This window comes from Panthera uncia, assembly GCF_023721935.1.
Source record: "Panthera uncia isolate 11264 chromosome D3 unlocalized genomic scaffold, Puncia_PCG_1.0 HiC_scaffold_8, whole genome shotgun sequence".
In the NCBI taxonomy this organism is placed as follows: Eukaryota; Metazoa; Chordata; class Mammalia; order Carnivora; family Felidae; genus Panthera; species Panthera uncia.
The window spans coordinates 67450123-67461971 of record NW_026057586.1 but is presented as its reverse complement, the minus strand read 5'-3'; the positions used below and the strand labels follow the sequence as shown (position 1 = coordinate 67461971).

Genomic DNA, 11849 nt, shown 5'->3' with positions numbered 1-11849 from the left:
ACTTCTAATTGCAAGATAGATTTCAGCCTCAGTGGGGATCAGGAAGATCTAAACATTTTAACTAAGATTATTGGGATAAATATTTCATAAAGAGCAGGGCAGATATTAAATTACTCTTATTGATTTTAGTATCACAACCCAATTCCGTTCTTTGGCCTCTTCAGTTTAATTGATCTCTTAAGGAGGCCAACCTCGCGCCCGCAGAGGGCCTGGGCCTTGGCCCGGGTGTCCGGGGGTAGGATGCTCCAGCGGGTCGGTGCACCTTTTGCGCGCGGGTCTTCTTTCCGGCTCTGCGATCATCCGAGGTGCACCCCCACCCCGCCCGCTCCACACTCCCCCCACAAGTGGCCAAGCGGTTAAGGCTCCCCTGGGCGGAAGCCGGCGACCGAGAACGGGGAACCCCGGGCAGGGAACAATTGTGCGCGCCCTAGTGAGGAGGAGTGAGCAAGCGCCCGGGTCTTTCGAGGAGAGCCCTAACTTCGGGATCCCCCGTCTGCTTTCACCTCCAGGAAAATCCGAGGGCCGGCTAACTTGGGTGCCACTAGTAGGCAGACAGCGGTGGAGAACCGAGGGTCGCCCCGGGGCTGAAGCGCAGCTGACTCTTAGCGACTTTCCGTGCTCAGTCCGAGAGCTTTGCTTGGCGACCCCATTGTCTAAGCGCCCCGCACCGCTTACCGCCCACCTCCCCGCCCCCTGCCCAACCCGCAGGTCTCGCTTCAGTTAGGGGTGGGGAGTTGGGAACTGTGTGAGTGGGCAGGGGGGCGAACAAAGCCAAGCTCCCGCCATTCTCCGCCGGCGCCCTCTCCATCCCGATGCGCCAGGAGGCCAGGGCGCGCCCCCCAGCGCACTGGCGCCGGACCCCGAGGCAAAACCCGAGCGGGGTACTCCGGAGCTGGCGAAGTGCGGGTTCATGGCGGGGGCCTCAGCAGCCAGCAACCAGGACCACCTTAAGAGCGAGCCCCGCCCCGGGACCGGAGCTCGGGCTGCGCTGATTGGTGCAAATGTAATGGCTGAAATTGATTGCTGAAATGCAAAACTTGTTGCTGCTTCTCCCGGCGCTGGGCGAGAGGCAGACACCGAGAGGGGAGCCGAGACCCTCGGAACGCCCCACGCAGAGCCCCCCCCGCCAGCCAGGAGAGGGGTGCACGGACCCCCCCAGGATTGCCCCCGCCCCCCCATTCCCGGCTCGTAGAGCGTAGCCGGAACGCCTCAGCCCGCTCGCCCAGCGTGGCCCCCCAACCCGCGTACGCCCCCCTCCTCGGGTCCGAGGGGGACTCGCGAAGCACCTCGGAGCGGAGGCACGGAACCCGAGACTCGGAGCGACCCAACCTCTCGTCTCGCTGCCCGCCCGCGCCTGGAACCGGGCGCGGAGACCCCTTCGAACTGAGACCGAATAGAAGAGGACAAGAAGCGGCAGGCGGCGGACGTGGCCGCGAAGCGGCGCGCCGGGGTGCAGAGCACCCGCCGCGGAGCAGGGGGAACCGCGCCTTCCCTCAAACCTCGGCTCGGACCCCGGGCGCCCGCCGCCTCCCCAGCCCCGCTTCGCCCTCGGCTCAGGGCCCGCACCCGTGATGCCGAGCCGAGCGTCCGGCCCTCCGACCCGCTGAAGAAACAGTAGCAGCTTGCTCGGGGCCGACGGAGACTGTGCGAGCGGATCGTGCTCGGCGGAGGCTTGGGCGGCGGAGCGCGGGGACTCCGGGGGGCGGGGGGGCGGGGAGGGACTGCTCTGTCCATGCCCGGGCGCCAGCCACGGCTTTGAAGGGTCTCCTCGCTCGGCCCCTTAGCAGCTCCGCCACGGACTCCAGGAGGCTTCGGGAGACGTCCTGGGGCTTCCCACCCGACCCCGATCGGACTTAAGAAGGTGATCGCTCCGCTCTCCCTTCCTCCTTCCCGCCTCCTTCCCCCCCACTTAACTTTTTGTCTCCACTCGCCCGCAGCTCCGTCCCCTCCGCGCAAACCCACCCGCGTCTGTGCCAACTGCCGGGGCATGGGTCCCCCAGCACGGCTCCTGGAGGCCTCGCGGCACTGCAAGATGTGAGAGGCCCGGGTCCGGCAGAGCCAGAGCTTCGGGAGAGGAGCTGATAGCCCCCAGCCTCCACACGCAAGCGAGGTGGCCGTGCGCACTGCGCCCCCGCGGTGCTGAGCGTCCCGGAGCGCCCAACCCTGGGCCGGAACGTTTAGCTGGCCGGAGGCGCGCCGCGGAGAGCAGGCTGTCATGCCCTATTGATCCCCCCGCCCCCCGCCAAGTATGTTTGGGCTGGACCAATTCGAGCCCCAGATCAACAGCAGGAACGCTGGCCAGGGCGAAAGGAACTTTAACGAGGCCGGACTAAGCATGAATGCCCACTTCAAGGCCCCGGCTTTCCACGCGGGGGGACCCCCTGGCCCCGTGGACCCTGCCATGAGCGCGCTGGGCGAGCCCCCGATCTTGAGCATGAACATGGAGCCTTACGGCTTCCACGCGCGTGGTCACTCGGAGTTGCACGCGGGGGGGCTGCAGGCACAGCCGGTGCACGGATTCTTTGGAGGCCAGCAGCCGCACCACGGCCACCCGGGAGGCCACCACCCCCATCAACATCACCCCCACTTTGGGGGCAACTTCGGCGGTCCGGACCCAGGGGCCTCATGCCTGCACGGGGGTCGCCTACTTGGCTACGGGGGCGCCGCCGCCGGCCTGGGCAGCCAGCCGCCCTTCGCTGAGGGTTATGACCACATGGCGGAGAGCCAGGGGCCCGAGAGCTTCGGCCCGCAGAGACCCGGGAACCTCCCGGACTTCCACAGTTCGGGCGCCTCGGGCCATGCGGTGCCTGCCCCATGCTTGCCGCTGGACCAGAGCCCTAACCGAGCCGCCTCCTTTCACGGCCTGCCCGCCTCCAGCGGCTCCGATTCCCACAGTCTGGAGCCCCGAAGGGTGGCGAACCAAGGAGCCGTCGACTCGCTGGAATACAATTACCCTGGCGAGGCGCCCTCGGGACATTTCGACATGTTTTCGCCCTCCGATTCCGAAGGGCAGCTGCCTCATTATGCGGCGGGTCGCCAGGTTCCCGGGGGCTCCTTCCCCGGTGCCTCGGCCATGCCCAGAGCTGCAGGCATGGTGGGCTTGTCCAAAATGCACGCCCAGCAGCAGCAGCAGCAGCAACAGCAGCAGCAGCAGCAGCAACAGCAGCAGCAGCAGCAGCAGCAGCAACAACAGCAGCAGCAGCAGCAGCAGCAACAGCAGCAGCACGGCGTGTTCTTCGAGAGATTCGGCGGGGCCCGCAAGATGCCGGTGGGTTTGGAGCCGGGAGTAGGCTCCAGGCACCCGTTAATGCAGCCTCCCCAGCAGGCCCCGCCACCCCCTCAGCAGCAGCCCCCGCAGCAGCCGCAGCAGCCTCCGCCGCCGCCGCCGCAGCAGCCGCCGCCACCCGGGCTTCTGGTCCGACAAAATTCGTGCCCGCCGGCGCTCCCGCGGCCCCAGCAGGGCGAGGCGGGCACGCCCAGCGGCGGCCTGCAGGACGGGGGCCCCATGCTGCCCAGTCAGCACGCACAGTTCGAGTATCCCATCCACCGGCTGGAGAACCGGAGCATGCACCCTTATTCGGAGCCTGTGTTCAACATGCAGCACCCCCCTCCCCAGCAGGCGCCCAACCAGCGGCTACAGCATTTCGACGCGCCCCCCTATATGAACGTGGCCAAGAGGCCGCGCTTTGACTTCCCGGGCAGCGCGGGAGTGGACCGCTGTGCTTCGTGGAACGGCAGCATGCCCAACGGCGCTTTGGACAACCACCTCTCGCCCTCCGCCTATTCGGGCCTCCCTGGCGAGTTCACGCCGCCCGTGCCCGACAGCTTTCCCTCAGGGCCACCCCTGCAGCATCCGGCCCCGGACCACCAGTCCCTGCAGCAGCAGCAACAGCAGCAGCAACAGCAGCAGCAGCAGCAACAGCAGCAGCGCCAAAACGCGGCCCTCATGATTAAGCAGATGGCGTCGCGGAATCAGCAGCAGCGGCTGCGCCAGCCGAACCTGGCTCAGCTAGGCCACCCCGGGGACGTGGGCCAGGGCGGCCTGGTACACAGTGGCCCGGTGGGCGGCTTGGCCCAGCCGAACTTTGAGCGCGAAAGCGCGGGCGCGGGGCGCCTGGGCACTTTCGAGCAGCAGGCGCCTCACTTGGCGCAGGAGAGCGCGTGGTTCCCAGGTCCGCACCCGCCGCCGGGTGACCTGCTGCCCCGCAGGCTGGGCGGCTCTGGCCTGCCGGCTGACTGCGGCCCGCACGACCCCGGCCTGGCGCCGCCCCCTCCCCCCGGCGGCTCCGGAGTGCTGTTCCGTGGCCCTCTGCAGGAGCCGCTGAGGATGCCCGGAGAGGGCCACGTGCCCGCGCTGCCCTCCCCCGGCCTGCAGTTCGGAGGCAGCCTGGCCGGCCTGGGCCAACTGCAGTCGCCCGGGGCTGGGGTGGGACTGCCCAGCGCTCCCTCCGAGCGCAGGCCCCCGCCGCCGGATTTCACAGCACCGGCGCTCGGGGGCCAGCCTGGCTTCCCGTTCAGCGCGGCGAACCGGCAGGCCACGCCACACAGCGGCCCGGGCGTGAACTCGCCCCCGAGCGCGGGCGGGGGCGGGGGAGGCACGGGCGGCGGCAGCGGAGGGGGCGCCTACCCGCCGCAGCCCGATTTCCAGCCCAGCCAGCGCACCTCGGCCAGTAAGCTGGGCGCGCTGTCGCTGGGCTCCTTCAACAAGCCCAGCTCCAAGGACAACCTGTTCGGCCAGAGCTGCCTGGCCGCACTCTCCACCGCCTGCCAGAACATGATCGCCAGCCTCGGGGCCCCCAACCTCAACGTGACCTTCAACAAGAAGAACCCGCCCGAGGGCAAGAGGAAACTGAGCCAGAACGAGACCGACGGCGCGGCTGTGGCCGGCAACCCGGGCTCGGATTACTTCCCGGGGGGGACCACCCCTGGGGCCCCAGGGCCTGGAGGCCCGTCGGGGACTAGTAACGGTGGCTCCAAAGCCTCGGGGCCGCCCAACCCGCCCGCCCAGGGGGACGGCACGAGCCTCTCCCCGAACTACACCCTGGAATCAACATCCGGGAACGACGGCAAGCCGGTCCCCGGGGGCGGCGGCCGGGGACGGGGTCGAAGAAAAAGGGACAGTGGTCACGTGAGCCCGGGGACCTTCTTCGACAAGTACTCGGCCGCGCCAGACAGCGGGGGCGCGCCAGGGGTGAGCCCAGGGCAGCAGCAGGCGCCAGGCGCAGCCGTCGGGGGAAGCTCCACGAGCGAGGCTCGCGGGGCTCCTACGCCTCACGAGAAAGCGCTCACGTCGCCGTCGTGGGGGAAGGGGGCCGAGTTGCTCCTGGGGGACCAGTCGGACCTCATGGCTTCCCTGGACGGCGGGGCCAAGTCGGACGGGAGTTCCCCGCACGTGGGCGAGTTTGCCTCGGACGAGGTGAGCACGAGCTACGCCAACGAGGACGAGGTGTCGTCCAGCTCCGACAACCCCCCAGCCCTGGCCAAAGCGAGTAGGAGCCCCCTGGTGACAGGCTCGCCCAAACTCCCTCCCCGTGGGGTGGGCGCTGGGGAACACGGACCTAAGGCGCCCCCGCCCCCGCTCGGCCTGGGCATCATGTCTACCTCTACCTCCACCCCTGACAGCTACGGCGGGGGCGCGGGCCATCCCGGCACGCCGGGCCTGGAGCAGGTCCGGACCCCCACGAGCAGCAGCGGTGCGCCACCCCCCGACGAGATCCACCCCCTGGAGATCCTCCAGGCCCAGATCCAGCTACAGAGGCAGCAGTTCAGCATCTCTGAGGACCAGCCCCTGGGGCTCAAGGGTGGCAAGAAGGGGGAGTGCGCCGTTGGGTCCTCGGGCGCGCAGAATGGCGACAGCGAGCTGGGCAGCTGCTGCTCCGAGGCGGTCAAGAGCGCCATGAGCACCATCGACCTGGACTCCCTGATGGCAGAGCACAGCGCCACCTGGTACATGCCCGCTGACAAGGCCTTGGCGGACGGCGCGGACGACGACAAGACGCTGGCACCTTGGGAGAAGGCCAAACCCCAGAACCCCAACAGCAAAGAAGGTATATGCGCTTGTTCCCTCCTCGGCTCCCCCAGACCCGTCCCCACCCCCCACTGCAGGCCTCAGCCTCCGCCTTGAATGCTCCATCGAAGGGGACCATCCCTTGGGGCTGAGGAGGGCACAGGGCCCTCTTGGTGCCCAGCCTGGGGCTGGATACCCTTCCTTTGGGTACAGCAAGGGCTCTGTGGGCAGATACCCCACTTGCCCCTCCCCCCAACCTCCAGGCACTGCTGGGTAGATTCGAGGTACACACTCACATGGGGACTTAGATGGCAGCCCTTTGGGGATTATCTTAGAGTCCCTTCACCAACTTTTAGCTGAGCTGCTCGGTGGTGCTCAGGCCACTAGGCAGGCCCCTTTCCTTTCACACCAAGACCCCTCCTCACCCTCCTCATTTGGGCCGCTTCTACTTTGTAGGAATTGCGTGCCTCTCCCCTGCCCCCCCCCCCCTTTCCTGGTAGGATACCTGGGAAGTTGTGTTAATACCTTCCCACCTTTTCCTAGTCACCCAGAGCCTCCAGCTTGAGGCTGTGTGTGCCAGCATCTTTAGGGGGGAAAAAAAGTTACCAGAGCTGGCGTCAGCAGCATCACTCAGAGGCAACGTCTAATTTGACATTTGTTCCTAATGAATAGCTGTTTTGTCTCTTCTTAACTATTAGAGTTGCATTAGAAACCTGGAGACCTGTCTGGTGGTGGGAGGCAGGCCCGCTTTCCCTGGGCATCTCCTTGACATTTGGTTGGGGGGGGTGCTGGGGCCGGGGTGGGGTCTGCTTGGCTCAGCCAGGGCATCATTTGTGTAGGGGGGATGTGGGTATATATTCTTAAGACACAAAGGACCCGCGTTTGTCAATATCTCTCCAGGCTTTGGTGACAGATGTCTGGTCCCAGCTCGTGTTTGCAATCTGAGCGCAGCCTCCCCACCAGGCACGGGGTTGGGGGGTGGGGTGGGGACTTTAAGGTGGGTGGGGTGGGGGTTAGTAAATGGACCTCCACTGCAGTTAAAGTACTAACAGGTTTGTTTTGTTTTGTTTTGTTTTGTTTTGTTTTGAACCAAAAGAGGACCGGACTGCAGTAGATAACCATTTTGTTTTAATGAGGCCTTCCCCCCACCCCCCAACACAGATAATTGCTTCTTAAAATTAGGTAACATCCTCATTCCCTCTCCCCCCCATCTGCACTTTTTCTTTTAAGCCCCAGTTGCCTCTCCTGGGTTTCACCAGGCCCAATATTACTGTGGAGGCTGGGCCAGCCGCTGCCGATAGAACCCTCTGCCTTTAAAACCCGCGGCCCCAGATTCTTGCTCTCTCTTAGAGTTCTCTTCCTCGGTGTTGGTGTGCCTGGTCCTCCCGACCCTGGGTTTAAGGTGGCCGGCAGGTTTTAGGAGGGACAGGGGGAGGGGAAGCGCGTGCAGAGTTGGGTGGCTCGGGGAACTCGGGGCTTTCACCGCGCTGTCCCGGGGAGCTTTCCCGCTTAGGTTTTTCTAATTCATGAATGCGGCCTCGCGGCTTTTCTCTTTGTTCGCCTCCTGCCCAGCCCAGGACACCGCTCTCTCATTTGAAGCTGGGTGTTTAGCATGCACAGCAGACGCCGAGGCTAGCATCAGCATTCTCCAGGCTTCTCCTAGGCAAGGCCATAAATTGGTTAGTTTGGGACCCTCCGCTTCTGCTCCTTGTTTCTTCCCCCCCTTCCTTTTTAAAATGGAGTTGGACACCGCACCCTGCATGCCCAGGGCCGCCTCCCCCACCCACCCCGTCTCTTTTATTTTCTTGTACACAACATCTCGATCCTACCTCCCGATGGATGGATCGATAGCTGGTTAGCACAAATCCCAGCCCCTGTCACTTCTACCTGGCTGGGCCTGGCTGCCCCTCCCCCTCCCCGTCCTCCCCTCCCCCCTCTCCCAGTAATTAAGAACATATTGGCCAAAATAGGGGTGAGAAAAGTTTTTTAAAAACCCCTGATTCTGAGAATTAAGTGAAGAAAAACCAGTAGCTGGTGGCCTTCGAGTCTTCTGAAGGGCCTCCAGTAGACCAGGAGAAGAGGAATTGAGTGGTTTTAAGATTTTTTTTTTTAAGGTGTCGCAGAGCCCTCTCTTCCCAGCCCAACTAATCTTCCTTTCCAGGAAAAAAAAAAAAAAAGAAAAAAAAAAGAATGCGGGCTGTGCCCGAAGAAATGTCACTAAAGATACGTTTTGTTTTGTTTGTTTCATTATCACAGTCAGAGGAGTGAAAATATTTTTTTGGAAACAGATGCTAGGCACTTTAGGGTTGATTTCCCCTGTAAGCTAACCGCAGCCCTCCCCTGCACGCGGAGGGGGACTTCCTTCAGGGACCGGCTTCGGGGCTGGCCTCCTTAGCAGCATAGGCAGGGACAGCCACTTGACCTCCTTTGTTTTCCACTCTGTGATGTGGGAAGGACAGTTTCCTAGATAAAGCCCCGAATTGAGGTCACTCGCAGCTTCTGCAGCCTTGGGGCTGCTAGTTAAGGCTTTATAAGGTATCTGCATCTGATTCCTGCTCCCTTACTGGTAGTAAATAAGGATGATTAAACTTTTCATTATGATAACACCCTGTAGCTCACAGAGCCTTCAACAGGCCCCCGAGTCCCCTGGCTGGAAATCAGAGTGAAGTGTGCCACTTCAAAATAGAGTCGAAGAAGAATTTTTAAAGTAAAACGTTCTGCTTCCCCTTAAACACATGCTTGTGGGCCCGTCAGCTGTGAGGCAGGGTGTCCGGCAGCTTTGAATGTACCTTCTGGAGGTTCCGGCCCCCAGCAGAGACCTTCCTTGCCACCCCCTCTCGGGCAAAGCCCGTTTTGGTAATGATATTTTATTTTGTCGCGCCGTAAAACACGCCAGTACTAATGTGATTAAATATTAACACCGTTTCTGAAATTCTTCGCTCGATGACAAAATGCTCGTCGGTATTTAACGAAATGATCTGTGCTGGGATTGGAGAGAACGAATAAGTCTTCAGAACTGCACAAGCCGTGGAGTCAGTGGGACGTGCCCAGATTGTCTTATGGGGTCTAGATGTCCTTCAGAGGGGAGGGAACCCAAGTGGCCAGTTGTAGTTCTGGCAAAGTCCAGGCCAGGATCACGTGTGATTAGGATTTTTTTTTTTCTACCAGGTAAGCGAGCTTCTCCAAATGACGCTTCTCCCGACTCCTTCACCCGCCAAACAACTTTTATAATAATGAAACTCTGCATCTCATCTTGAGGTTCTGTTTGCACAAAGTTGGGGTGGGGGAAGGGTGAGGTTGTGCAGAGGGGCGGGGGGTGGGGGAAGAGAAAAAAAGCCAGCTTGAGTTCGGGACCTATTCAGACATCTGTTATATCAGTGAGGATTACATGAATTTGAGACTAGTTTGCAACATCGTCTACCTATCCTTGTAATAGGTGTGTGGCTATTGGAGGAATTCCAAAACAGAGGAGGAGGAAAAAAAAAGCCCCGAGAGATTGCAGATAAAGGGAATTAAGTCTGAAAAAAGTACGTTCACCCCCTCCGGGCCCTGAAACGATTTTCAAAACTTGAATTAACCGTATTCTGTGATAAGTGTATCCCTGCCAAACTTCCACTCCGTGGCTTGCTCTCTGTCCTGAAATCCGGAGTCGTCTCGAAACGTTCCTTCACACACACTGAAATAGGAGAGGGCTCCATGTATGCTTGTGCATGCAATCCTGCCCTTTTTGGAAGTATGATCTTTTTACAGTGATGCGGGAGAAATTTTTGGAATTTCATGCTTCTCTCAGCGTGCCGGTCGGACAGCAGTAAGCAGGGCTGAGAAATAGTAGGCAGGCAGGATCTGGACACTGAGTTTTCTTAGACATGGAGCAGGCTGGGGCAGGGGGAGGAGGGAGGTCCTAGGGCTGTTTCCTGAGTCGTTTCCCCCACTGCCCACAGCGTGGAGAGAATTTTTTAGGCTCACTCAGACTTGTTTTGGGAAGGCAAGGCTCCTTGCCTTCCCATTTCCCTGCGAAATCACCCAGCACGGGTTGCATGCCTTCATGTGACTTTTGCGCCTCCGGAAGATGTAACCCAAAACTTCGCAGGTGTTAATCAGGGGTAATGTAAACAGATAGGAGCCCCCTTTGTGCAGCTGACTTTCCAGCCAGCTTGCTCCCCGGCTAGTCCGGGACATTCTACTACTGTTCTTTGGTGCTTGTTTAATATTTCATGGCTGTAATAAACCTGTCTTCTTTGCCCGCCTCCCGACATAAAACCCCAACATAGCACACACATCTGCAATTATACATTTCTACTAAATATTAATAAAGGACAAGGATTTTTTTAAGGGTTTCAAGCTTATCAGTGTTGAACTTGTTGTGGTTTCCACCGCTGGGTTTTTCTGGCTGTTTTGATTTTAAATAGCCGCTGCCTTCTGATCTATACCAAAGACCTCTGTTCTTTTTCCATGTGTGTATCTGTACCTGTAAGTATATAAATGTGTACGATTTTTGTAGATTGAAGGGTTTTCCTCAAGGATGGCTTTCTTTAATATAAATTCATTTAGATTTCTTGTGAGGCCCTTCAGACCGGAAGTAAGGGACTGTTGAAATGTACTTCTATTTTATTGAAGTTTCTAGGAAGGGAGCGAGGGCTGGTTAATCTAATATCTCTTTCTAGCAATGAAATTCTATGATTCCTGATACGATTTTGTTTGCCTGACAGAGGTATTTAAATTTCCACACAGAGTCTTAATAGGCCCTGAAAATCTTAATAGGTCCTGAAAAATAGATCCTGCCCTTGCCAAGAAGTTACTTGATACTCTCTGCTGATATAAAATATACATCTTTAATAAACAGTCCGGGAGGACCAGGTGAAATTAGAGGAGGGGAAATTCTTCCTACTCTGGCAGGACAAACTTGAGTGTGTCCTTGGGATTTTTCACAGGCTCTCCTGAACCCACTCCACGCTGGAAGATTTAGCAAAATCACCTTTTTCTCCGCTTGGCCGGCGATCACATAGGGTCGTGTTCTTTGCCCCGGGAGTGATCTGCTTTGCCAAAGGCATTCAGGAGATAAATACTCCTAGTAAGGAACACTGTATTTACCTCTGTTTGGTTATTTTTAGAGAATAAAAAGCTATAGCTTTTATGTCACAGGATCAAATGTCCGGGGACGGGGAGTGTGCGGGGGGCCAGTAGGCCTCCCAGCAAATTGCAGCATAAAACCCCAAACCTTCTGATGTCGGAGGGGACCTGGGTCTGTCCGGCGGGGATGGAGGGAGGGCAGGCCCTGTAACCAGTGGGTGTACCTATGTCCTTCCGTCTCTGTCCCCCTGTTTGTTCCAGCCAAATATTCAGTCTGGAGGGTCTGGAATAACCGGCTTCATCATTTTGGTTCAAGTCGGGATTGTGACTTGCCGAGTGGTGTGTTTGTTTTAGGACGGTGTCTATTTTTAGGCCCGACTCGGGTGGACAGATTTGAGTGTGGGTTTTGATTGCTGGTGGCGGAGATGTTGGTATATACATGAGAGTGCGTGATTGAGAAGAGAGACATTTGGTGGAAAATTTTCAAGTTTCCTCACCTTCTCAGACACACGGAAGCCAAATGAAGTGGTCTGGGGGCCGGCTCGAAAGAGCGTGGCGAGGTGGGTGTCGGGTCTGGGCCTGCCTGTGGCCCATGAGAGGAAAGCAAGGCCCCGTGCAATTCAACATGTAAAGGAGCCCCCCCCCCTCCCCCCCCCCCCCCCCCCCCCCCCAGCACACGCACATATACATACGCATGGCCAAGTGTATCTCCATCAAATCATCCAGCCACTCCAGTTTTCCCTTAATCTGCTTTCCCAAGGCAAGTGGACAA

The 11849-nt window shown here is 59.4% G+C and overlaps 1 protein-coding gene across 1 annotated transcript in view; it reads left to right on the top strand.

Moving 5' to 3' along the window:
- The first annotated feature begins 1210 nt into the window (after positions 1 to 1210).
- The window catches only part of MN1 (MN1 proto-oncogene, transcriptional regulator), a 45387-nt gene continuing 34748 nt past the window's right edge, over positions 1211 to 11849 (top strand). The window contains exon 1 of the mRNA XM_049618966.1: positions 1211 to 6047. Coding sequence (XP_049474923.1) covers positions 2249 to 6047 — 3799 coding nt within the window. The 5' untranslated portion in view covers positions 1211 to 2248. The remainder of the gene's footprint in view (positions 6048 to 11849) is intronic.